General features: G+C 52.0%; 1 protein-coding gene across 2 annotated transcripts in view; it reads left to right on the plus strand.

The window, feature by feature from the left end:
• Window positions 1-12,663, plus strand: part of STUM (stum, mechanosensory transduction mediator homolog) — a 43,760-nt gene extending 31,097 nt beyond the window's left edge. The window contains exons 2-4 of one of the 2 annotated variants that reach the window (XM_033099635.1): window positions 7,705-7,884; window positions 11,220-11,228; window positions 12,229-12,663. In XM_033099635.1, coding sequence (XP_032955526.1) covers window positions 7,705-7,884; window positions 11,220-11,228; window positions 12,229-12,263 — 224 coding nt within the window. In that variant the 3' untranslated portion in view covers window positions 12,264-12,663. The remainder of the gene's footprint in view (window positions 1-7,704; window positions 7,885-11,219; window positions 11,229-12,228) is intronic. The other variant, XM_033099636.1, reaches the window with a different exon arrangement.
• Window positions 12,664-23,683: the final 11,020 nt, after the last annotated feature.

Here is a 23,683-nt window from a genome sequence, read left to right on the forward strand (position 1 = left end):
TCCTGAAATAATTTTGCCATTAAAAAGGACGTTTAACAAAACCATTCTGCTCTTTGCTCCTTGAAGAAATCATCAAGCAGTCCCTGAAGTGCTACCCTAGAGTTGGTCCCTTCTGAAGGATACTCCACGGGAAGCCCGACTACTTGGTTTGGCTCTTATTTTCTGAAACGGCTCTCCCGGGATAGGCTTGCTGGGAGAGATCCAAATTCACTGCCCTCCTCTTGTTCTCTGACGGAGCTGAGGGGCCCTGGGCCTCAGGCCTCTCACTGCCCTTTCTTGGCATTCACCAGGTTTGTGAAAGCAGGCACAGTTGGTGTCTCAGTTAGCTTTCATTGCAAAACAAGCCTCCCCAAAACTTAGTGTCTTAAAACAACAGCCATTGATTTAGTCCACACTCCATGGATTGCAATTTGGGCTGGACTTGGGAGGGGCAGGGCAAGGCTTGGTTGTTCTTAGCTGGATGGCTGGATGGCTGGGGCCTCTCCCCATGTGGCCTCACCCTCCAACAGGCTAGCTGGGCTTGTTCACATGGTGGCTGGACAGAGCTCTACTCAAGCAAGCAAAGGCATGGGTGGCCTTTGTGGCTTGGGCCCGGAACAGGCATAGTGCCACTTCTACCAGGTTATGTTGGCCCATGAAAGCCACAAGGCCAGCCTGCATTCAAAGGTGGGGAAACCGACTTTCCCTCTCAATAGGAGGAGTTGCAAATTCACATTGCTAAGGGCATGGGTGTGGGGAGTGGGGAGCTGGGGCCATGTCTACGACAGTTGGTCAGCGCACAATTCTTTCTGGGTCTATTCCTGTCTGTTAAATGAGGATAAAGACATGGGATTGTTGTGGGAATGAGGTGAAGTGAGGTAGTAAAATGCTAATCTCTAATGAGTGCTCAATACATTATAGATCGATACCGATAATAACAGTGACACCTGTGACACATTAGAACGTTGGGAAAGTGCCTTTCCGTAGACAATCAAGCACACTTGTCCAGCTCAAAGGACAGTAAAAGCAGTTCTCTGTTGTTCCTCCTTAGTGGCTTATTTGTTCATCCTTATCCACCCAGAAAGGTCCTCTGGGAGCCCCTCCGCGTGGCTCCCTTCCTCTCTCTTTCCTTCTCTCAGCACTGTGGTCCACCATAGCCCTCCTTTTGCCTCTAGCTCATCTTTCAGTGGGATAGGGGGTTGGGAGGGGAGGCCAGAGTGTCCAGTTCAGTGGGATTGGGGGTTGGTCACAGAATAGCAAGAGTGTCCAGCTCTACGCACAGCAGGTACCGGAGTCAGAGGGGCCCAGCTACAGGACACAAAAGCCTCTCTTGTCCCAGGTGGCTGCCTCTAGTTGTGTGGGTCAAAGACTGTTTCATATGTGGCCCGTATCTTTCGATAATATTGAGAACTTCCAGCAGCATTACTCCAGTGCACTGTTACCCTAATGATCCCTGATGCCCGTTGTCCTAGCTCCGTGTGGGCAAGACTGTTAGGGGGATGCCAGTGAACAGGCCCTCCAGGACTCTATTCAGATGCTAAATGATTGCTGTGAGGATCAAACAGCACAGCCCACTTCCTGCTACCCTTCCTCCCGCTCCTTTGCCTGGTAACGCCCCTGTTCCAGTTATCTACTGCTGTCCAGCAAACCATCCCAAAATTTAGTGGTGTGAAAAATCAAAAAGCATTTTGGTATGCTGCTTAATTCTGTGGGTCAGGAATTGGGACAGGAGGACACATTGGCGATATCTTGTCTCTGCCCCATCAACTTAGAGACCAGGGTGCCAGCTGGGGACTGGAACCCTGTGGTGACAACCTCGCTCCTATGTCTGGGGGCTGACACTGGCCATCAGCTGGGACCTTACCTGGCTGTTGGCTGGCGTGCCTACACCAGCCCTCTCTCCGCATGGTTTCTCAAGTTGGTGCAAAAGTAATTGCGTTTTTTGCCATTATTTTCAACTTTGAAACCACAATTATTTTTGTACCAACCTAATAGTGTGGTGCTGGGTTTAAGACTGAGCAGCTAAAGATTCAGGACACGAAAGCCACCTGTTTGTTAAGGCCTGAGCCGGGAAACTAGCCCAGTGCTGCTCCTGCTGTATCCTACTGGTCAGTCACAGAGCAGTGTAAAAGGGAGGGATACGGTCCCCACCTCTTGAGGGAAGAGTGTCTAAAATCTTGGGGCCATCTTTTAAAACCACCACACTTCTATTTGGAAAAAGATGGTCCAATTGATCATTTCTCTGTTTTATTTTGTAATTCATTTCTCCTCTGTTAGTGAAACTTGCACTTACCCAGCAACATTTTACCCCAAAACTCAAATTTTCACTTGGGCGTTCACCCCTCCTTCATGCTGCCTAAGCGTTGTAGAGGAAGCTGACCCCAATTCTAGCTCCAGGGGTGGGCCCAATTGCTTAAGCCAATAAGCATGTTACATTTACTTTGCCAAATTGTTGGTTCACGGGTAGGCATGTAATCTAAGCAGCACTCTTTGGGTAAATCTCAAGACTCCTGCTTGGAAAGCTGACACAGAAATAAATGTTCTGCCTCCTCTGGACAAGTGGTATGTGGACGTGATACCTGGAGCTGCTGCAATCATTTTGTCACCATGGGGGAAACTGGTCTTGCGATAAAGCTGACACCATGGGAGACAGAGCGGAGAGATGGAAGATGTTGGGTTCTTGTTCAGTTTTAGCCATGGAATCAAACCAGTCCTGAATTCCTATTAATAACCAAAGGAGAAAACAGTGATTAAGCTCTTAGTATATTCCAGGCACTTTAAAAAGCATAATCTCTATCAGCCTTACACAGAGCCCCTATCTTACAGATGAGGAAGTAGATCTAAAACTTTTTCATAAGGAGACAGGCAAAGTAATTTGCCCAAGTTCACATAGCCAGGAAATGGTAAAGTCAGGATTTACACTCCGCAGTCTGACCCTAGAGCCCAGACCCCTAACCACTGCCCTGTAATAACTTTCTGGATTTTCCAGTTATGTGAACCAGTGGATCCCTTTGTTATTTAAGCCTGTTTGAGTTGGTTATTTCCAAAATAAAGACCACAAGGGGCAAGCCCTTCCTGCAAGTGTGGGACGTCCACGTGGCCTGAGCAGCAACGTCAGCCCCACTTGCAGAAAGCCATCCTGAGTCTAATCCCATGAGCCCTGGCACAGGCGCACACACACAGGCCACCCCACAGGGCACGGCTCCAGGAAGGAGCAGGTGTGTCTGCCAGGCCTGTGGGAATCCCCAGCCAGACAGGGAGCACCTGAGCACAAGCCCCACACATGGCTCCTTCCGCCTTCCCTTCTTCCTCCCTGGTCCTCCGGGACGCTGGGGTGCCAGCTCAGCTGAACCACCTCCTTTTCCACTGTTGTCATCCTGTGGCCACCTGAATGAATCCACAGTGGCTTCTCAAAGTCTCTTGGGACTGGAGTCCTTTCCTGGCTTCCAAACAAGAGCCCTCAGCGTCCTCCTTCTCATTCCACCTCCAAGAGGTGGGCGCTTTGCCTTCTTAACTGGGAATGAATCTAGGATTGAGGGCTGCATTCCAGAGACATTCCTGGGAGTTCAGAGGCTTTTGTCACACCCCAGGATAGTCACAGGCATCTTGTATTTCCTGTGTCAGGTGTCTGCCTGCCATCTGTCCTCTAGTTTGCTTGACTGCTACCTGGCTTTCTCTGTGGACAGTAAGAAGCTGTTTGATGGACAGTCTTGCACAGCTGGATCTTGACAGGTGCCTGCAACTTTTTCTTTTTTAACTGAAAAGAGAATTTATTTTTGAAAAAAGAGAGAAAACTACCTATTTCTGCACGGCACAACAATTTTCCTTTTGCTTCACACATTCCGGTCTTTGTCCACGTACGTAAATGTTTTTAAATCGTCCCCGGCACGGTATGCGTACTATTTTTGTAATTTCACTGAACGCACTTGCCTGACGTGCTGCATAGTCATCATACGTACCGTTTTCACTGGCTGTATAGTACCGCGGCATAGATGAGTATCGAGTCTCTGGCTTTATGAGGCTGACATAGTGAACTTAGAAATTATAGCACATCTTTTAAAAAAGGTAAAGACTAGTCCCTTCGGCTACAAGCCACTGCCAAGGGCTCCAGGCCAGGTTGCAGGGTGGCGCCGTCCTCCCACGTGCCCAGTGTGTGTGGCCACAGCTTGGGGCACCCGGGGATGCTCCCCCCAGCACTCCCAGTGATGAGCGACCCCTGGTGCCTGGCACACTTGCTCTCACACATACTTGGGTGCTGTGGGCCCAGGCAGATTTGTCCCCACACTTGAATCAATAAGGAGAGTCACTCCCCTTCAACAAGCTCAGTGTCGAGCACATGGTAGATGCTCATAAATGTTATTTGTTATGGGGGAGACTGAAAGAGGGTCAGCCAAGCGCCCGAGAATGAAGGACACCCACTGAGACAAGATGGGTTGTAGGACTCAGACTCCCCGGTCTCCGTTGCTGCAGCCGCCGTCCCCAGAGGAGTGCCTTTGGGGTTCATCGTGCTGCAGGTTTTCACTGCGGTGATCTCAGAAAGGCTCCCAGGGAGCTGTGACCTTGGGCAGAGCCCCTCCCTGTGTTCATCTGTGTCCACCCATCCGTGGAAATTTCCTCTTGTCTGGTTGCAAAGTCTAAGGAGACAGGTGTGTTGTGTCCTCTGACAAATGTCATCGCTGCTGTCCTGGCCCATCTTCCCACCTGAAGGGCCTCAGCCCTGGCTCGGACTCCCCGGCCCTGCCCGTTACACATCCTCTCCCTGTCCCATCCCCACTTCCTCAGTTCACCCTCTGGCATTTAAAGGGAGCCCAGAATCTGTTGTGACAAGGCTCAGCACTGGGGAACCAAGAAATTCCATGTGGTTACATTTCTGCGCAGGCTCAATGTCTTGGGGACTTCCCGGGGCCTCCCGGGGATGCACTCAGAGAGAGACCTGCAGTTCTGTTCTGCAGCTCCCCAGGCCCTCACGGTCTGTCCAGGGCTGAGAGTACATCTTGCAGTTCGTCAGGGATCTGGCAGGGGAGGTTGAGGGCAGTGGAGATCACTAACAAGCACAGGGAGGCCCAGCGCCGTTGAAATTAATTATCAGCTCCAGCCAACCGAGCCTCCAGCAGGATAACCAGCCTGCTGCCACAGTGGGAAGGAGCTGGTCTCATTTCCTCTGCCCACAGAAGGCAGGGATGACAGACTTATTTGTGGCAGCCACGGGGGCTCCCTGTCCTCCCTTCTGTATGCCACGTAGCCTTTTCAGTTGGAAAATCCAAGGCCCACCCCTTGGCCGTGGTCGTGACTGCCTGTTCCCCACCGAGGTCTCACCTGTAAGCCCCCTTTATCCTTCTGAACACGTCTACCCTGCTGCCTTTCCCCGAGCTCCTCAATCCTCAGATCCCAGACAGCCCTTCAGCGTAGCGGGCTGTATTTTCAGCACAATCTCCATTGCTTCTTATGCTGCCCAAAGATTGAGAATTGAGGCTTCCTAAGGCTGAGTTCAACCCTGAACGTGATCTCCAATTCATCTCCTTCTGGCTCTGATACGACAGCAGTTGGCTGTGGTACCTGTTTCATAGGGTGTGACTTATCCTTCCAAATGCCTGTGAAGTCTGTGCCAAGCCTTCCCTTACATTTCCTACCTGGCCCCCAAAGCTCGCATTCAGGGTTGTGCCCATAAGAGGGCTCAACCAGTCCTCCCTGGAGGAGCGATGGAGGGTGTCCTGGTGTAAGTCCTGGTCCCTGATCAGCAGCACATTTTAATGACTGCAGAGCCAGATGCAGGTGACATATAGGACCTGCCTTACTGGCCTCCATCCCAGGGGAGCACATTTTGTCAGGAGCAGCTGCTTCAAAAGACAGCTCTGCCCTCTCCCCGAGTTCCAAGAGACCTGGGGATCCCGTCTCCACCCCAGCGCCTTCCACAGCTACCACGTGAGTCATGCGAAAAGCTGAACCGGACGGGACTGGTAAAGGATGTTTCCAGCCCCCAGGTTCTGCGTCTCAGAAGCAGCGCTGCCCCGTCTCCTGGTGGGAGACTGTGCCAACCCACTTCTGGCTGCTTCTCTTCCAGTTCCCAACAGAAGCAGGATGGGGGTTGGGAGCCAGGCTGGAGGAGCTCTTCCCTAGGTCCCTTTGGAACATCCAGGATGGAAGTGGGCAAATGCTTTCCCCTCCCCACTGCCTGGGTCTGGAGCCTGAGCCATGAGCTCGTGGGGGAATCCAGTGACCTCAGCAATATGGCCTGAAGAGGGCTGTGGTTGTACCGCTCACTGGTGTCTTTGCTGTGAGTCTCCTTGGGGTGACTCCACAAGGACTCTCCGTGGGAGGTCCTCCTCAGGATCGTGGGAGGACACACAAAGCACATGTCCCTGCCTAAGGTCCAGGTGTCTTATGACACTCTTATTTGGATGCTTGACAGTAAAGATCATTGCGATCATTTTCCTTTGTGCCAATCAGTGTTGGCACAGTGTTGGCCGGGCTTTGGTGCCCCCAGGCACCTTGGTCCAGGGCCCAGTCCCCCTGCCTCTGCCGCAGAGAATCACCACTCCAATTCAGCACTGAGTCATGTGGGGGACACGGAAGGACAGAATGAAAGGCCAGAATCATGGGCTCACTTCCTCTAGGTTGTGTGGTTTTTTGGCTCTGTATCTATGAAGCCAAGCTCTCTACTTCTCAGAGAAGGATTCCCAAACCTGAATAAGCCAGAGGAAAGTTTCTTTCATTTTGAAATAAGCAATCCCTGGATCCATCCCTGGGATTGGTGGTCTGGAGGTGGGGCCCTGGAATCTGCGTTTTGAGAATTCAGTTTGAGAATTCCGATGCACAAACCAGTTGCACAAAACTGACTTATTTTGTTTGTCCCTCACCTTCTCATCTTATTAAAAACCTTGACATTCACTTATCCCCCATCTGGTTATATCCTCATCCTTTCCCCTGCACCAGCAGCTTTTCCTCAGCTGACAAACAAGCTTAAGTTTCTCCCATGAACTTTCTGAACGAGTGGACCTCACCGTATCCGGGCATCTACACCTCATTTCCTTCTCTAACCTCTGACATCCCGTTCCCGCTCTGCACCTCTGGCCGGACTGTCAGTTCGCTGGACGGAACAGCCTTTGCCTGGACACACCCACCATATTGCACCACGCCTTGCGTCTACTCGATACATGTCAGGCTCACTGTCCCTCCCCTTGCAGGTCTGGGTGTCTGGGGGAACCCCGTCAGGGAAGGGTTCCAGGAGATCTGCCCTCACCTGCTCTCTCTCCACACTGCAGGCGCCTGGGGTCTCAGCTCCTGTCCTGAGTGATCAGGCCGTGTGCTGGTGGTGTGTGGGGGGTGTCATTTCCTGACTTTACCTCCGGGGGGCTTCCATGTTACCTTGGGACACTGGCTCTTACCTCTGAAGCTTTGCCACCCAAGGTTGATGCCTTCTCCACTTGCTGTCTGTTGTCCTTGAAGGTGGCTGTACTGTTGCTCCTTAATGGCAGGGACCATTTGTCATGTGACATCTGTGTTCTCCCAAAGGCCCCTTGGCAGCCTCTGCCAAGACTCCTCCAGGTGACACATTGACCTCCCTGTGGGGACAAGAGGCGGGTGAGGTGTGAGCGGGAAGGTGCCGGCCACCGGCTGCTCCTCTCTGAGCTCCGGGAGGGTGGGCAGCTGGGCCCCAGGCAGGGATGAGCACACATGCTGCTGTCTCCCAGGGCCCTCATGCAGTGTCCCCTCGGCCTCTCCCAGGGACCTTTGTCTCGGCCTTCACTGTGCTGTGTGGCGCCCGCACGGACCTCCCGGACAGGCACGTGTGCTGCGTCTTCTGGCTGAACATCGCGGCGGCCCTCATTCAGATCCTCACGGCCATCGTCATGGTGGGCTGGATCATGAGCATTTTCTGGGGCATGGACATGGTCATCCTCGCCAGTGAGTAGCTGCTCACTGGGGGCAGGGGCTGGGCCGGGTGAGGAAGGCAGGGCTGGAGGAGGGGAAGGGCTGGACTGGTCTGGGCGTTTGGGATCCTGCAGGGCCTGGCTGCTTGGCAGGGAGACCTGCTGGGCCTGCTGCTCCCCCGAGGTCTTCCCTGTATCCTCCTCTCGAGTGTCCGTGGCTGCCTGGATAGGAGAGCTTCCCCGCACGCCCAGCCCCGATGTGTGTAGGAAGTCCTGCGTGCAGATAGGTAGAGACTATGTCCACCTGACAGAAGGAACGCGAGGGAAGGAGCCCCTATTCAGCTCAGACACATCAGGCATTGCACTTGTCAAGGAAGTAGGGTAACAAGGGTGTGGCCCGAGGAGGCTCAGGTCCCCTGCTCCTACCATTTCCCGTCCCTCCATCATGCACTTTCCAGAAGGAAGGAAAAGGCCACAGGAAACCCTGTAACTGCTTTTTACAGCCAGAGCGGCATAATTTCTCTTTTAAACGAAGCTCTTTGTTCATTGACGCCAAAGCCTTACTTCCTAATTGGTATTGACCTTCACCAATCATTTGACACAAACTTGATCCAGACACAAACGTGTTTTGTGAAAGGGCTTAGCCTCACGAAATTAAGTTTACCAAAGATGGCTTAATTAACGTTTTAAAAATAATCTAGTGAGATCGTAAAAGAGACACCACCTATTTTAAGCAGCCGTGCACGTCGCCCTGTGCCCCATGCATGTCCCCTGTGTTCTCGCACGTTCGGTCGGCCACGGTTCCTCACGGACAGGGACCACACCTCCTCAGGCACTTTGTCCTTCTCTCCACACCCCACACTCCTCATTGTGTCCTGAAACCAACAAATCCATTCATAACGTGATTGTCAGTGCCAAGGGTAAGGACAGCAGAGGCAGGAAGGGAAGCTCGGCGTTCAGGGGGCCCTAGAATGATCTAGAATGATTTGCAGCTGACTCAGCCTGAGTTCAGGATACTGTGAGGATCCAAGGCCCAGGGCACATACAGATGCCAGGAGCAGGCAAGTCCTCGGGTCAGTGACCAGTCAAGTCTGACCGGGCCAGAGGAAATGCAGGTACCCGAGCCTGAGGGAGATCAGCAGAGCTGGTGGATTGGTCAGACAGGCTGCCTGGAAGCACATCCTCCAGGGGCCGAGTTGGGGGAGGAAGTGTGTTGCCTGGACTGCCAGAGCATCCCGGAGTTAGAGCAAACCAGGCAGATGCTGGGAGAAGTGGGAGGGAGGCACCAGGCCTAGCTGAGTGGTGTCCGTTAGGGAGGGCATCGGGAGGTGAGCAGGCAGAGACCAGCCCATCCAGCTCCCTCGTGCGAGCCCCGCTCTTGAGCATGTCCAGGGACCACTTCCATTTGGGGGGAGGGGTGCAGGACAGGATAGAAGTGCTGCTAGCCTCCTGTGATCGGGTGCTTCCCTAGGAATCTGTGGGGTGGCGCCTGCCCCCAGGTACAACCTGGAAGGTGCATCTGCTCTCAGAAGCTTCCTGAGCAGCAGTGAGGAGGCTCCATCTCCGCCCAGTATGAGTCCAGAGCCCCTTTACTGCTTCAGCTCATCACACTGAATATATAGCCAGGCACTTGGACACTTGAATGACTAACCTTTCCATTACGGTGGAACACACCTATGTCGCAGGGTGTGTCTCCACAAATGTGTGTTGGAGTCTAATCGGATCCCTAGAACTTTCTGGTATTCTTGCCTTTTGTTACCAGGCAGCACAGGGTCTAGATCTTAAATATAACTTAAAAAGCTCACTTTATCATGTCCTAGGTGAGGAAACAGAGACCCCCGAGAAGTACAGATGGGGACCCAGTCAGTTCCTCACTCTCCATCACCACAGGCTGTTGACTCTTCTATGGCTGATGTGGGGGCCAAAATTGGGCTGCAGGATAATCACACGCCAGGATCCCCTATGCCCACCCTTTGTCCCCACTCCCCTCCACCCGAAGCCTTCACTGGGGGTCAGAGTCAGCTCCTTGGAGTCTCTACACTGGCTTCAGGGACGCTGTCTGTGTGTCAGACTTTTTAGAGCACTGTTTGGGGGATGGATTTGAGGGCTGCACACAAAACACCTGTCACACCTCACTGCTAACCACTTACCTTTCCTGCCCCACCCCACCCTGAGCCACCAGGTGACTTGCGCACCCATCTCCGCAACAGAGCGCCTGTGCATGTTTTCCAAAAAGTAAACCCACCCTCAAAGGATAAACAATTGCCAGTCTTGAGACGGTGCTTGAAGGGCTCTGAGCAACAATGGTGTCTGTGTCCCAGGATGACTACTTTGAAGGGAATAACCACAACTCACTTGTCCCTCCTAGTAGATAGTTGGATAGAGGCTGTTCCTTCCGGTGTCACTCCAGCCCCTTCCTGTAAAAGTGAAGGAAAGTTTTCAGTTGTAACCATACAGAATGATTTTCACATGCATTGTCTAGGGTGTCATCAACAAACATACCGTCAAGAAAAACTCCTAAGAGGGGACTCAGAGAACTAGATATCAAAGTAGAAGTTAAAATTAGAAACTTACAAGCATGTTGCTCTATTTATATTAATAATAAACATAACAGTCGACAACAGCCTGTCTTGGACATGAGACGATAAACACGTGGTAGTTCTATAGTAGCCTCTTTCTACTGCCACACTCATGGCAGACATTACTAATCAATCATGACACGTTCTGCTGAACAGTCTTCCTGTGCTTGACCCTGGGCCTCAGGCAATCGCTACCACTTGATCTAAGATGTCTGCAAGATAAAATCTGTTGGCCATCCCTGGGCCTGGGTCTTTCCCAAAGCATTAGGTTTTACATATGTGGCTCCTATCCACATGAGTACAAGGGCCAATCACGTGGCTCAGACAGCTGTGCTGAGGCTAGGAGGGATCACTTTAACATCTTTAGGTTCTCGCAGCTGACCCTCCTCAGAATTCATCTGCAGGTCCACCCAGAATTCATCTCAAGGCAAACATGGTTGGGGGTGAAAAAAGTGAGAGGGGCAGAGAGTGAGCAGAAGAGTGGGCTGGGCTGAGATATGGAGGGAAGGCGGGAGTGGGAGAGAGCTTCCTGGGGGCGTCTCGGTAGGTATGATTCCTAAGAAGGGGAGATCCCTCACTGTGCACTCTTGCAGCCAAGCCCCCACACCAATGGGGCTGACCGCCGGCCGTATGGCTGGTCATTGTGAACATCGAACACACCCCTGTCCGGTCTCCCAGGCAGCCTCCCCGTTTTCATATTTCAGGCAGCCCCTCTGGTCTCTATTTACAGACTCTTTTTGTCTTTTTCTTCTCCTCCTCATGCTGCCTCACATCTCATGCTGCTCCCCAGTTTCCCAAGGTGAGTCGGTTGATGGGTGCCCGGCCTGGAGCCTGGGCTGCCTGGGGCCCTCCCTCCACTGCCCCGCCCACTCCTTCTCCCAGTTGGTCAACGGGCTTCTATTTTTAGCTTTTTATTTTGGAAAATGTTTAAACATAAGCAAAAGTAGAGGGCCTCGTATAATGAGTCCCTACAGGCCCAACTTCAACAATTGTCAATTCATGGCCACTCCCGCTTCATCTATTACTCCCTATGTCTTTCCCTTCCCCCAGCACTGGATTATTAGGACCAAAAATTGATGAATAATCTGATAAAGAGAAAAAACCTGGTTAAGTCCACTGGAGCTCCTCTGCTGGCTAAATTACCGGCTAACAGGGGGTAACCATTCAGAAAATTCCAGACTCATAATTTCGTCCTTAAATACTTCCGTAGTTATCTTTTTTAAAAAATGTAACCATAATACCCTTTCACACCCAGATGAATGAACAATAATTCCCTAATGTCAATAGTGGTTCATTTTCCCCAATGGCCTCCTAATTACAGCCAATGATTTAAAGACTCAAAGCCCTCAGTCACCTTTGCCTGTGTCATAGACGACCAGCTGGTTGAACACACACTCATGGTTATTCCCTTCTGTGTGCTGTCTCCCTCCTGGAAACTTCTCCCAAAGCTCTGCATTTGGAAATCACTCCAGGCCAGTCTGGTGGGGCCACTTGTGTGCAGTGACTTCAGAGTGTGAATTCAAGAGGTTATCAATGATAACCTCCCAACCCCCATGGCAGATACCCTCCTCTCAGATATCCCCACTAAACCCAAAGCTCCACAATTCTCCCTTCATTCTTTTGTTTCCCATTGAAAAGCCAATGCCCTTGGAAAAATTGGACCCTGACTGTAGCAGTCATTTACACCTCTATGTGAAAAAGATCTCCCGAGAGAGCATATTCTAGCCTGCGGGTACCTCCTGGAGAAATCTTGAAGGAACTGGGTGTCTAGCCATTTCTCCTCTGCTTCTTCCTCACAGGCTACAAGGAACAGGGCATCCCACAGCAGCTGTGAGCCCGGGGCAGCCGAGAAGTTCAGGATGACCCCGTGAGGGCCACCTCCAACGTGAGGGCCACCTCCAACAGCGGCAGGCACAAGGACCTCTCCATCTCTTCTGCTGTTTCCTGGGTTTGGAGTGGAAACGGTGTGTGGGGGGGGGTTAAAAATATTATTTATTTTGAAAACACATCTGCTTTTTTCAGCAGGTTCTGAGGGCTGCTAGCCCTCCTTGTGGGCACGGGCGCCCAGAGCATCTCCAGGGGGGTAGGGAGTGGGGTGGAGACAGGAGTGCTGACAGAGAGGCTGGAATGGTCCTGCTCCCGCTTCCCCCTCGTCCCACACACTCCTAGCCTTGCATCGCCCACTGCAAGGGCCCTGTCCAGCTGAGCAGGGGCTCACCAGGGGGCAGGACAGTGGGGGATGCCGGACCACTTCTTCTGCCGGAGTGGTCTCCTGAGGGCAGCACCAGGACGAGAGTGAGGATGGACAGCCTCCAGTCAGAAGTGCACAGGCCTACTGTGCCCTCAGCTCTGGTGGTGGTGGTGGTGGTGGTGGGACGCAAATCCCCTCCTCGCTGTGTCCTGACCCTGCCCCCACCTCCTTGCCACTGAAATCTCTGGGCCTGTGTGTTTTGACCTTTGTTTCTCTGGGGAGGGGGACCGTGGCCCCATCCTTGGGGCAAAACTGCTAGAATCATCAGAGCTTCAGACACAGCATTCCCTGCCCAGGTCTGAGTGAGACGGGCTGGCAGCCTTTCACATTTCACTTACACCACTGCTGGTCCACAGTCCTTTTTCTGAAATTCTTGGAGTGGATGGTTCTCTGAACGCAGACATTTTGGATCTGAAAAAGAGAATAGGAGCCATTTACCCTACATTTTCTAACACCCTGCAGAGTCTGGAGCAGCTCTCTACCACCGAACAGTGACTGTGTGTCTACAGGGAACATGTGGCTAGTCAGACTAATTGGCATCAAGAAAGACAGCAAATAGCCTCACCTGGGTTCAGCTCAGATTTTGCCACGAAATCAGTTATGGGAGAAAACTTACCACTTGAGAACTTTTGGGGTTTTTGAATGGCGAAAAAATTGTCCGGGGTTCTGGATCTTTGAAATCCTCCTTGCAAACAGATGCATTAGAGTGAGATCTTTGTTACAAAGCGATTCCTCCCAGGGCAAAGGGATTGTTGGGCCCTTTCAGATACCTCTGTGATGGTTATAGTCAGATCCCACTGGAGGCAGGGACCAGCAGAATCTGTCCAGGCTACTATGGGTCACGGATCAATCTGAAATGAAGAAAAAGGAGCTCCAACATGATATTGGCAAGGCAGACATTTTACACGTCTGTTTTCTTTTCATTTTCATTCTAACGTAAGAATTACTAAACTGTGGGAATGGCCGCAAGCTCCGTTTCTACCCTACTGGACTTTGTGTCATTACGTGTGTCCTTCTCTGAGTGTTTTCTTCCTGTCTATGAGGGGCTCAGTCAGAATTTGGCCAGAGCTGGAGAAGTGACCTGTCTGGCCATTTTTTTCTGTGCTGGGTGGGAATGCCTGGGGAGCTCACAGCTGGACAGGCCCGCTGGCTCCACTGTAAGCCCCTTTGGGGGCCACTGCTTGTATAGTCTTCATTCTTAAATCCCCCACCTGGGCCGGTGGTCCACCCGCCCCATCCACTGGGTTTTCTAATTACAGGACTGGCAGGAAGTGGGCCTTGGCGTCCCTGTGGCCTGGACAACACCCTGACATCCCCTCCAGCTAGCTAGCTACTCACTTCCTCCCCGTGGGCCCTGACTCGGAGGCAGGATGTCTGCTCCTGGCCGGATCCTACCTGCCGTCACCCCTTAATTTTAATAAGCATCTCTCTTCCCTCCTCCATCTCTGCTGGGGGCTGGGTTGCACTTTCTGAACACCTGGAAGCAGCTTTATCTTCTTTCTCCTCCTTTCTTCCTGACACCAACCCAGGCCTTTTTTGCTCCTTTCACGTCTGGAAGCCTCTGTGTTTTCAAGGCGTGGGACCAGATTTGGTTTGGTCAAAACGCCAGACCCTTTTGCTGTGTGAAGACAGGTCCTCCAGGCCAAGGGTGCACTTGAGGGGAGGCTGGCTGTTGGCTCTTGGCGGAGGCGGTGCCAAAGCACGGAGCCTCCCCTAGAATCAGATAAAACAGCTTCAGCTGACGAAACAATGCTCCAGCCGTCAGCCCACAGCCCTCACCCCTAAGGGCTCCCAGAGTTTGCCTGTCTCCCTGGAGTGATGACAGGTTTCAGGGGGGGGCTGCCTCCACAAGTGAGAGAGACGATCTCATATTCCTGGCTGGGGCTGGGGGTGGCTGCTGAGGGGGTAGAGAAGAGATAGCAATTTTTGTCACATGTTTAGTGACAATCCAGACACAGGTGGGATTTTCTTGAGTGACAAGTGTCACCATGAGTCCCAGGGTGGGGTGGCTTAATTCAGGAGTTTGTGTGCATGGAAGGACATCTCCACACTTGAGAAGACATCAACTTCTGGAGGAAGCCCCTTTTCATTTAACTGATGTGTGGAAGAAACCAAGAGGACCTGTCTTCTGAACAGTGAGTGTGTGAGGATTGCCAGGTGGGTGGAATCAACTCAAAATAGCATCCCTCTAAATTAGCTCAGCATTGTCATCTTTGTTAGATAAGGAACAGTGGCTAGTATACTTTGAGTAGTCTAAGCTGGCCACTCAGGCTGTTAGAGGGCCAGCGTTAATTTACTAAACACCAGCCGACTGAAATTTAGGGTTCTCGTGCCAGCAAGCGCTTGGTTGACGCACAGCCTTTTGGTGACAGAGCTGGGATGGTCTAGAAATCACAGGGCACGTTTCAGGTTTGGCCTTTCATCAGTCAGAAGTACGTAGGACATTCCATTCCCTGGCCCTGGGTTTTGGGGGTGGGTGTGTGACAGGGATGCAAAGACCTTCACAGTGAATGAGATACTTCCAGGACCTAATTGTGACACTCAGACCAGAGTCGCAATTCCCTTGAGCCAGAGTAGAACAAGAATGAGCCACCTGGCAGCCTGGGTGTGTCCTGTGGGTGTGGAGACTGTTGCCCTGGACCGTAAGCTCTGAGGTGCTTTAGAGCAGGATTTCAGGCTGGAAAGGCCAGGGTCCCCATGGAAGCAACAGGAAGCAGATGGCTCCTTGTCCTGTCTGGCACCCCTCCTGCCTGCTGGGGGCTGCAGGCTGGAGCTACCCTGCGTGGCCCTCCCCAGCCCTGGCCTGACAAGCGGCAAGCCTAGAGCCAGTCTTTGGATGCCCTTGAGGGGAGGGAAGGAAGGGCCGTGGAGCAAGATGCCCTCCCTCTGCTGCCCCAAACCCATGTATCGGCCCCAATGACAATGACAGCTTCCAGATGCTGGGCCCTTGTCCAGCCACAGTGTGGTGGTGCATTTTATTTTCTACGACCCTTACCAACAGCCTGGCAAGGGGATATCAATAGGCTGTGTTTTCAGATGGCAGAACTGAGGCGCCAAGAGAGGAAGCCATGTGCCACAAAAACCCAGGATTCATAGGGCTGGAGCTGACTCCAGAGCCTGTGACCAAGCCCTGCCCCAGAAGGGTGGGGGATTGCAGGGGACAAAGAGAGGGTCCTCAGGGGGCCTGGCCCACTCAGAAGTAATAAGGTGACACACACACACACACACACACACCCCTCCTCAGAAAGAACTGAAGGGTCTCCATCTTGTCCCACAGTGCACCCTGTTGTCACCATCCTGGTGACATCAGGCCCGAGAAGCCATGGGGAGGATGCGTGCAAACAGGAAACACCGAGAGGAAAGAAAGCCACACAATCGACATTTCCCTAACAGGGACTCAGAGCTCAGAGCAAAAGACCAAACGCAGACAGCGAGCCCTGAGACCAGCGTGAGGCGGGGCTGAATCCAAAAGCCCACAGACCACCTTCCAAAGGCTGAGCTGACGGTGGTCCTTCTGAGACCAGCTTGGCTCTTTAAAATCCAAAACTAAACCCCAAAATACTTTCTTTGCTGAAGCCCTGACATTGCCCAAATGGGGAGAGTTTGCGAGGGTCACTTCAGTTTTGCCTGTTTCGCCCCATCAGGCTCCCAGGCCCACCCCAGGCTTTAATGACACTGGTTGTTTTTATCATGTTAGTGATGTTGGCAAAGAAAGCCTCCCGCATTATGTAAACTGCCTGGGGATGTATAATTTAAATGTAAATCTCCAGTTGGTGGTTTCAGGCCTTGTTTACTATTCCTACTCCCTCTTGCTGGTTTGTTTGGAGGGCTTTCAACAGAGGGACTGGAGGTGGATGAACACTTTTAAATCACCCTTCAGCTGCACGGACTCTCCCCAAAAACATGACCTTGTATGTGGTTGGGAGCTTCAGGCTTGGGAAGCAGTGCGAAAGTGTTGGGGACCATCTGCTGACTGTCCCTCCCCCCACCCTGAGGCTGAACAGAGGCAGGGCTTCCTCTGTAGCCCCTGGGTGTTGGCTTCACACGCGTGGCCTCCCGGTTTTGCATTTCTGCATTCAGCAAGCCCTCAATGGGTACTGGTGTGGGCTAAGCAGGTCCTGGGCACGGCCTCCGAGAAACAGATCCAGATGCCACTTTCCTGGAGAGCATCTCAGTCCCCAGCCTTCCCAGGTGAAACAGCAAGGTGAGCAGAGGGAGGAGACAGGAGAGCCGTTCCCCAAGGACTGGGGCCGGACCCTGAGTCTGCAGAGAGTTCTGTGGAGGAGGTGAGGAGGCTGGGCTGTCAGGGGAGGGGAGGCCGAGGTCCGCACAAGCGGGTGGGTATTACTTGGGGTCCTGCATTTTTATCAGTTTTCTTCCTGTTAGATTCTTGGAGCTTCAGAATATTCACGAGGTCAGAGAGGCATGGAAGGTCATGGTCAGACCCTAAATCCCACGTAGAGATAGGATGAACCCCTCTAATGGCAAGTGGGGGAAACCCCAACCACAGTAACCCCCTAAAGCCCCCGAAGCCCGGGGCGTGAGTTCCAGCCTCAATGCTGTTGTCTCTCCTGCTGCCTCATATGTCAGTTTAACCATCTATATAGGCTGGGGACAGGAGGGGTCCGGGCGGCCATCACTTTTCACATTTCTCCGAGGAGTCCCATCTGGTGGTGGCAGAGACGGAGGGGAAGAGGGAGGTTGTTATCTCCTGAGCAGGCCTGGTGGGCTCAGAGGCTGGCAGAACTGCCGCTGACGCTCTTTCCAGTAAAACAGAAACACTGGCCGTTCACGCTCCCCTCCTGATCCTGTCTCACTCAGGTGCCACTTGTATATGTTTGAGTTTTTGGTACAAGCTGTCTCTGGCTTGGATTTAGCTGTGGAATCTCCGTCCCCAACGCTTCTCCCCTTTTCCCTGCCTGGATTTGCCAAAATGCCAACCACCAGAGTGGTTCGGATTCCACAGTCCACCGCCCCGCTGTACTTGCACCAAGTGGGCAGGAGCGCACACACTCTCACACACACCCTCGCAGCCCCTCTGACTGCTGGGCAAATGCAGGACAGAGTCTGTCTGGAGGCTCAGAACTGGGACTTAACATCTTCAGAAGGGGCCCCACCCCCATCCAGAAGCTATCCCCTTCTAGCCTGGGCTCTGGCTGGTGGCACTTTTTGCCCTCGTCACTCCTCCTCCCTATCCCCCCGGGGGCCCAGATGAGCAGTTTCCTCTCTCCAGGGACCCTGCTCTTGGATCTCTTCCTTCCAGGGTGCATGGGCTCAGCACCCCCACCCCACCCCCACCCGGCTGTTCTCACCCCTCACAATCCCACCTTCGCCTTCTGTAGGAGGTGGTTCTGCCTAGAGAAGGGGGGGACAGTGGTCTCTTCTGGGCATTTCCTGGGATGCAGACAAGCTTTTCCGAGGTTCTTTTCTGTTTCCACAACCCTCCCACCTGCCGCAGTGTAGGAACCAGTGAGGAGAGAAGGGGGAGGGGGCCATGTCCACCCCACTTTCTGGGTTAGCGCTGAGCAGGGAGAAGGTGGGGGGGGGCGGTAAAAGGCCTGGGCGCCCTGTGGGAACCCTGGGCTGGGCCCGTTCACAGGCTGAGCTCCACGCTGTTGTACAAGGTGCCAAATCTTTGTAAACAACATACATAAAAACAAGACCGGTTCTGTGCGTATCGGCTGAATTTATATTTGGATGAGTGTTGTGCTGTGATCTGTAGTTTTTTGATACTGTGACTGGCTGTGTTTGGGTCTCTCTTCTTTCTGTTAAATCAATCGCTGTACATTTCTACAGTTCTCTGACAAGACCCATCTCTGGTCTCCTAGGGCTTTCTTGATTCAATTCTACCCAGACCCACTGGGGGCTCACCCCACCCCCACCAGCTTCCCCCAGGATCCAATCCAGCTAAGGGGGTTTTTCAGCCTATCCCAGTGGACAAAACATTCCTTGGTCCCAAGAGAGGAAGAAACCTCTGATGTCAGGAACCTAGGGATGCTTCTAGACTTGCCCTGGCCCAAACCTTGCAGCTTGGGCCCAGGCCTGCCTGCAGCTTCGCTTTCCCGGAGCCCTCAGGACAGAGCCCCGGCAGACCTGCCAACTGCTGCTGGGGTCTCCACAGCACCCCATAGGCGCTGCGCAGGGTTCCAATTTCTCCAGCATTCTGCGAGCTTTGAAATTCATAACTCAAGCACCATTACTGTACATGTAATGAAAAATACCATGTATGACAATAAAAACCTCTGTACATATCTCCATGTACATATTTATATATATACACAAACATTCCTATTATAAATATATAAAGCATGATGTCTCTTTGGCATTCCAAGTTTGTGTTTTTTTTTTTAAATCCTGGAAATAATGGCTTTGGAAACCTTTTCTTCCTTCCCTTCTTTTCTATGTAATAAACATTCATGTGACCTTTCTGGTGGCTTCTCAAATCTCTGTGTCCTCTCATTTTCATTAGTGGACAGGTCTCTGACGGGTTCTTAAATGCCTCCATCTCTGCAGCGTTTGCTGTGGGTGTGTGTTCCATTTGGGAAGGCTGTCCTTCTCCAAGGACAGCCAGTCAGTGCCTCTCTCCTGGAGGGGAGCAGTGCACCCCACCCCCCACCCCCGAAGAGCTCTCCTCAGGTCTGGAGGAAAGGGCTGTGACCAACACAAAGGCATTTGCTCTCCAGAATTCCTCACCCCCCCCCAGGCCCCAGGCTCTGAGACAGGTTTATGCTTGCGTGTGACCAGTCACAGGAAAGCACGCGTGAAGCTGCACGCGGGAGACGGGACGTGTGTGGGGTGGGAAGGCCAGAGCTGGGTCGTGGACCGAGCTGTGGATCCATTCTGAAGGTGTGTGGCCTTCAGCCACGTGGAGCCCAGACCTGGGGCAGAAAGGGTCCCCGGAGACGTATTAGCCAGGACTTGTTGTTCCTCGTGAGAGAAACTCAGCTTGAGTCAGTTTATAGAAAGGAAGATGGAACGAGGGGAGGAAAGGAGGGAGGAAGGACAGATTTGCTGAGGAAGCAGCAGGCCTGGCAGCTCCTTGAGCAGATGGTGTGTCCCATCTGCATGGCTCCTCTCCTCCAGTCACATGACTGTCCCTCAACCCCAATAGGCCAGCGCCCCCATGAGGAGTTGGAATGGAAAGCTGCCACCAGCCAGGTCACTGAGGCCTTCTCACATTGTGACATAAACCAGGAATTACTGAGACAGTCCCTTGGCCAATAGCAGAGGAGGAGAAGGAGGGACCCCTCAAAAAAGAGGAGACAGCCATGTCTGGTCACGTGAATGGGGTACACTTGCATGGCTCAGGGGCAGCAGCATATCCTGGGCCCAGCTGCCAGCGCGTACCCACTTCCCTGTTTCTGGGAGGCACAGTCCCAGTGTCCTTGTGATTAACCAGGAGACCTGAATGTCCCCTGAGTTAGTGCCTCCGCTGCCGACCGATGCTGAGTTCAGGCCCCGGAAGGGACTGACTCTGGGCAAAGTTATCAGAGGGAGAGCCTGCAGCTGTCTCTCCTGTCAGAGCCATGGATATTTATACTTTCACCTAAAATAGTTATGTAAAAAAACCAACCAAACAAACAACAACAAAAAACGTCTAAAAAGCAAAGAAACTTTTAAAACGTTTCCAGAATGTTGTTGGTGGAAGAAATAAGCACTTTTCAAACACTTAGAAGTTATGCCCATCGTCTGTGGTTCCAGGCCAGGAGCGGGGCCGGAAGTGAGGAGGGAGGGCCTGCCGTTGGTTCTGGGGAAACTTGAAACACATCAGAATCTTTTGAAGAAGCGGAGGTGGTGATGTGTGGATCTTATTACAAAGAAATCACTGTAGTTACTTTGAGCCACCTGTGCCCCAACATGGCAATGTCCTCAGAATCTGCGCCCGCTCTCTCTCCCTGAGTGGAATGCAGCCCTCCTCCCCTCCCCCACCCAACCCTCCCTGGACCCCCATCTACCAGGGTGAGACAAGACTTTTGTCCTGTTCTTCACCCGCTGTTCCAGAGGCTAGCTCCTCCCCCTACTCATCCCACGTGATTCTGGGGACGGCTGCCAATCACAGAACCCACCTCACAGAACCCACCCCTTCCCAGCCAGGCCAGCAGCACTGGCCCTCTTGCTGAGCCAGCCTGCAATGGTGGGGTCTTTCCTGAGGTCTTCCTAGCTGGAGTCACAGGAAAGCTGTTTTTCCTCCTTGGCCCTGAGGTTATAGTGTGTACGTCTGAAGCTACCTGTGACCAAGGTTCTCACCTCATGGAGACGTGAGGATGGAGCAAAACACAAGATGAGAGATGGAGGGAGAAGGTCATTCCCATCATCCTCAAGGCTCCTACTGGCCTGGACCATGCCACAGTTGAAGTGCACGAGCCATCTGTGCTTCTTCCTCCTTGCCTCCCTCCCTCCGTTTTTTTCTTCCTTTCTGTAAACTGGTTCAAGTTGCGCTTCTCTCCCTCATAACAAGAAAATATCCTAACTAAATATTGGCTCCCAAAGTCTCCTATGCCTTATTCTGTCTTCACTGTTCTTTCCGTAAAGAACAATAGCCATCATTGACTGAACTTCTACAATGTCCCCAACGCAGCCCTCCCTTCTAGCCCCTTCCTCCCCCCTTTTCACTCTACCTGACCCCTTCTGTCTCAAATGACAATATTGGAGAACAGTATTTAAAGAAAAAAATTGTAGATGTACAATGATTTCCATTAAAACTGTTTTTAAATATAAAACATTCCTGAAAAGGTTAATGTACATGCACCCTTTCTTTTCCCATCAACCCGATTGGAAATGTGGACGTCCCAGGTGTGTGTACTCACCCTCCCTATTCCCTCCCCCCCGCCCCCGCGAGGCTGAGCCTATGGGACACTTGCTGAGGCATCTCAGGCTTCTTGCTGGGGGTTTGCCAGCTGGTTCATGAGGGGCCAGTTCAAGAATAAGAAACCAAGGCTGAAGTCTCAGTACCTACGTCTAAGTATCTCCTTCTGGAGCCCTTGTGAAAACGGAACCCCAGTTTAGCATTCCGAACCCTTGAGAATTCTCTGAGATTCTTGACCCTCAGCCAGTGTCCTGCCATCCAACCCCACAAAAGTCTCCACAAGGCAAGGCCTCCGACCCAAGTCACTTCACAGAGGGAAGCAGGATTTTCAGACATGACAATCTCCCCCAAATAGCACCACCTCCTGTAATATTTTCATTCCCCTCATGCCAACCCTGGCCTGGTTCCAGGCAAACTTCCCTGCACGGGAAAGGTGGAATTAGAAGAAGCAGCACATTGTTCATTGATATGAAGCACACCTGCATATTGGCTCCCTCACTCCACCTCCACCTTCTATCTGAAATGGAAAATATTTTCTGCAGAGTCCTCTCTGCACCTAGTATAGAAGCAGAATGTTTCCATTGGCTTTCTGCCCATCTCAAATGTTGGTTACTTAGCCATGCAAATAAGCACAAGTCCACAGGCCTGGGGTTTCTAAGAATTTCATCTGGACCCAAGAGAAGCTAGACAGAAAGAGAGGAAACGATTGGAAGAAGAGGATCAGCCAAGTTTCAGGAAGGGGTGGTGACACTTTGGTGGCCTGACAAAGATTTCCAAAGTCTCATAATTTCAGTGAATGCATTTCACTGACGGGCTTTTTCTTTGTTGTGAGACCTAAGAGTCATGGTTCAATGTGGTCATATGGCAGCCCGGAGTCCTGGGGCCCCAGGTCATTGGGGGCGACTCTGGCAATGTTGCAGAGGTGGAAAATGCTGCCTGTTCCACGGTCCAGGGTGTAAGGAAAGAAGTCACTGCAGATCAATGGCCTCACTGCTTCCTTGGCTGTGTGGGCCCAGCCTCTGGAAGACTTCCCAGGACGTGGAATCATGGGAATTGGTCTGGACTGCTGTCATGCAGGGTGTCATATGGGATCTCAGCTCCCGCTCCCCGCACAAGAACGCAAGATATGGTGAGGCCAAAAAGGAACACCAAGGGAACCATAGATAGGGGAGTCATACCACTATATTCTCGCTGGCGGCTGGGTTGGAGACACAGGAAGCAGGAGCCACACGATGCACAACCTGCTGTCCGCTCCTTTGCCAACCAACCTCATTTGCTAACTGCAATCCGAGCTTGCTGGCTCAGCCATGGCAGTTATATCAGTGGCTAATGGCTAACCAGTAACAGCTGATGGCCAAGTAGTCACAGCTGATGGCCATCTACTACCTGATCCAGCACCTTCCCACGTGAGGCCGAGAGCCAGGAAACTGCTCTCCTGGCTCTGTCCCCACAACTGCCCCATGGAAGTGGACTGTAATCACATCTATAAAATACCTCACAGCAACACCAGGTTGACACACAGAACTGACCATTGCGCTTGGTTTCTGTAAATCACAATCATGTTTAAGAATTACTAAGACAACACATGAGTAATGCCTTCTAGAGCTGGTACAGAGCAGACACAGGATACATGGTGATGACGCACAAGAAAGAAACAGAGAAAGAATTACTCCGAGACTCTAACACGGATAGTGGGCGATTTTCCTCTTCTTCATGGTCCAGCCCTTTTCAAAATTCATATTGGAGACCCATTAACTTTTTAGTCAGGTTTTTTGAGTTTGACTGTATGTAATGATTTACATACAGTAAAATTCACCCTTTACAGTTCTGTACACAGTCTTGTGTACAATTTGTCAAACACACACAGCTGTATAACCACGACACAATGAGCACATGGAGCATTTCCTTCAGACCAGAGAGTTTCCTGGTGTCCCTCTATATTCAAATCACATGAGGGTTATCCTGGGGATGTAAGACTGGTTCCAGATTTGAAAATGAATCAATGCAATTCATCATATCAATAGACTATCAGGCCAAAGATGTAGGTAGGCCGGGAGAAGCGATGAGAGGAAGGAAATTTTCTCTTCCCCAGGGCATTTCTGGGGGGCAGGAGAGGAGCTTGGCTGAGCAATGGGTCTTCCATACCTGGAAGTGAACTTCTGACACCTTCCTTTGCGGCAGGTACCTTGTAATGTAC

This window comes from Rhinolophus ferrumequinum, chromosome 27 (genome assembly GCF_004115265.2).
Source record: "Rhinolophus ferrumequinum isolate MPI-CBG mRhiFer1 chromosome 27, mRhiFer1_v1.p, whole genome shotgun sequence".
NCBI classification, from domain to species: Eukaryota; Metazoa; Chordata; class Mammalia; order Chiroptera; family Rhinolophidae; genus Rhinolophus; species Rhinolophus ferrumequinum.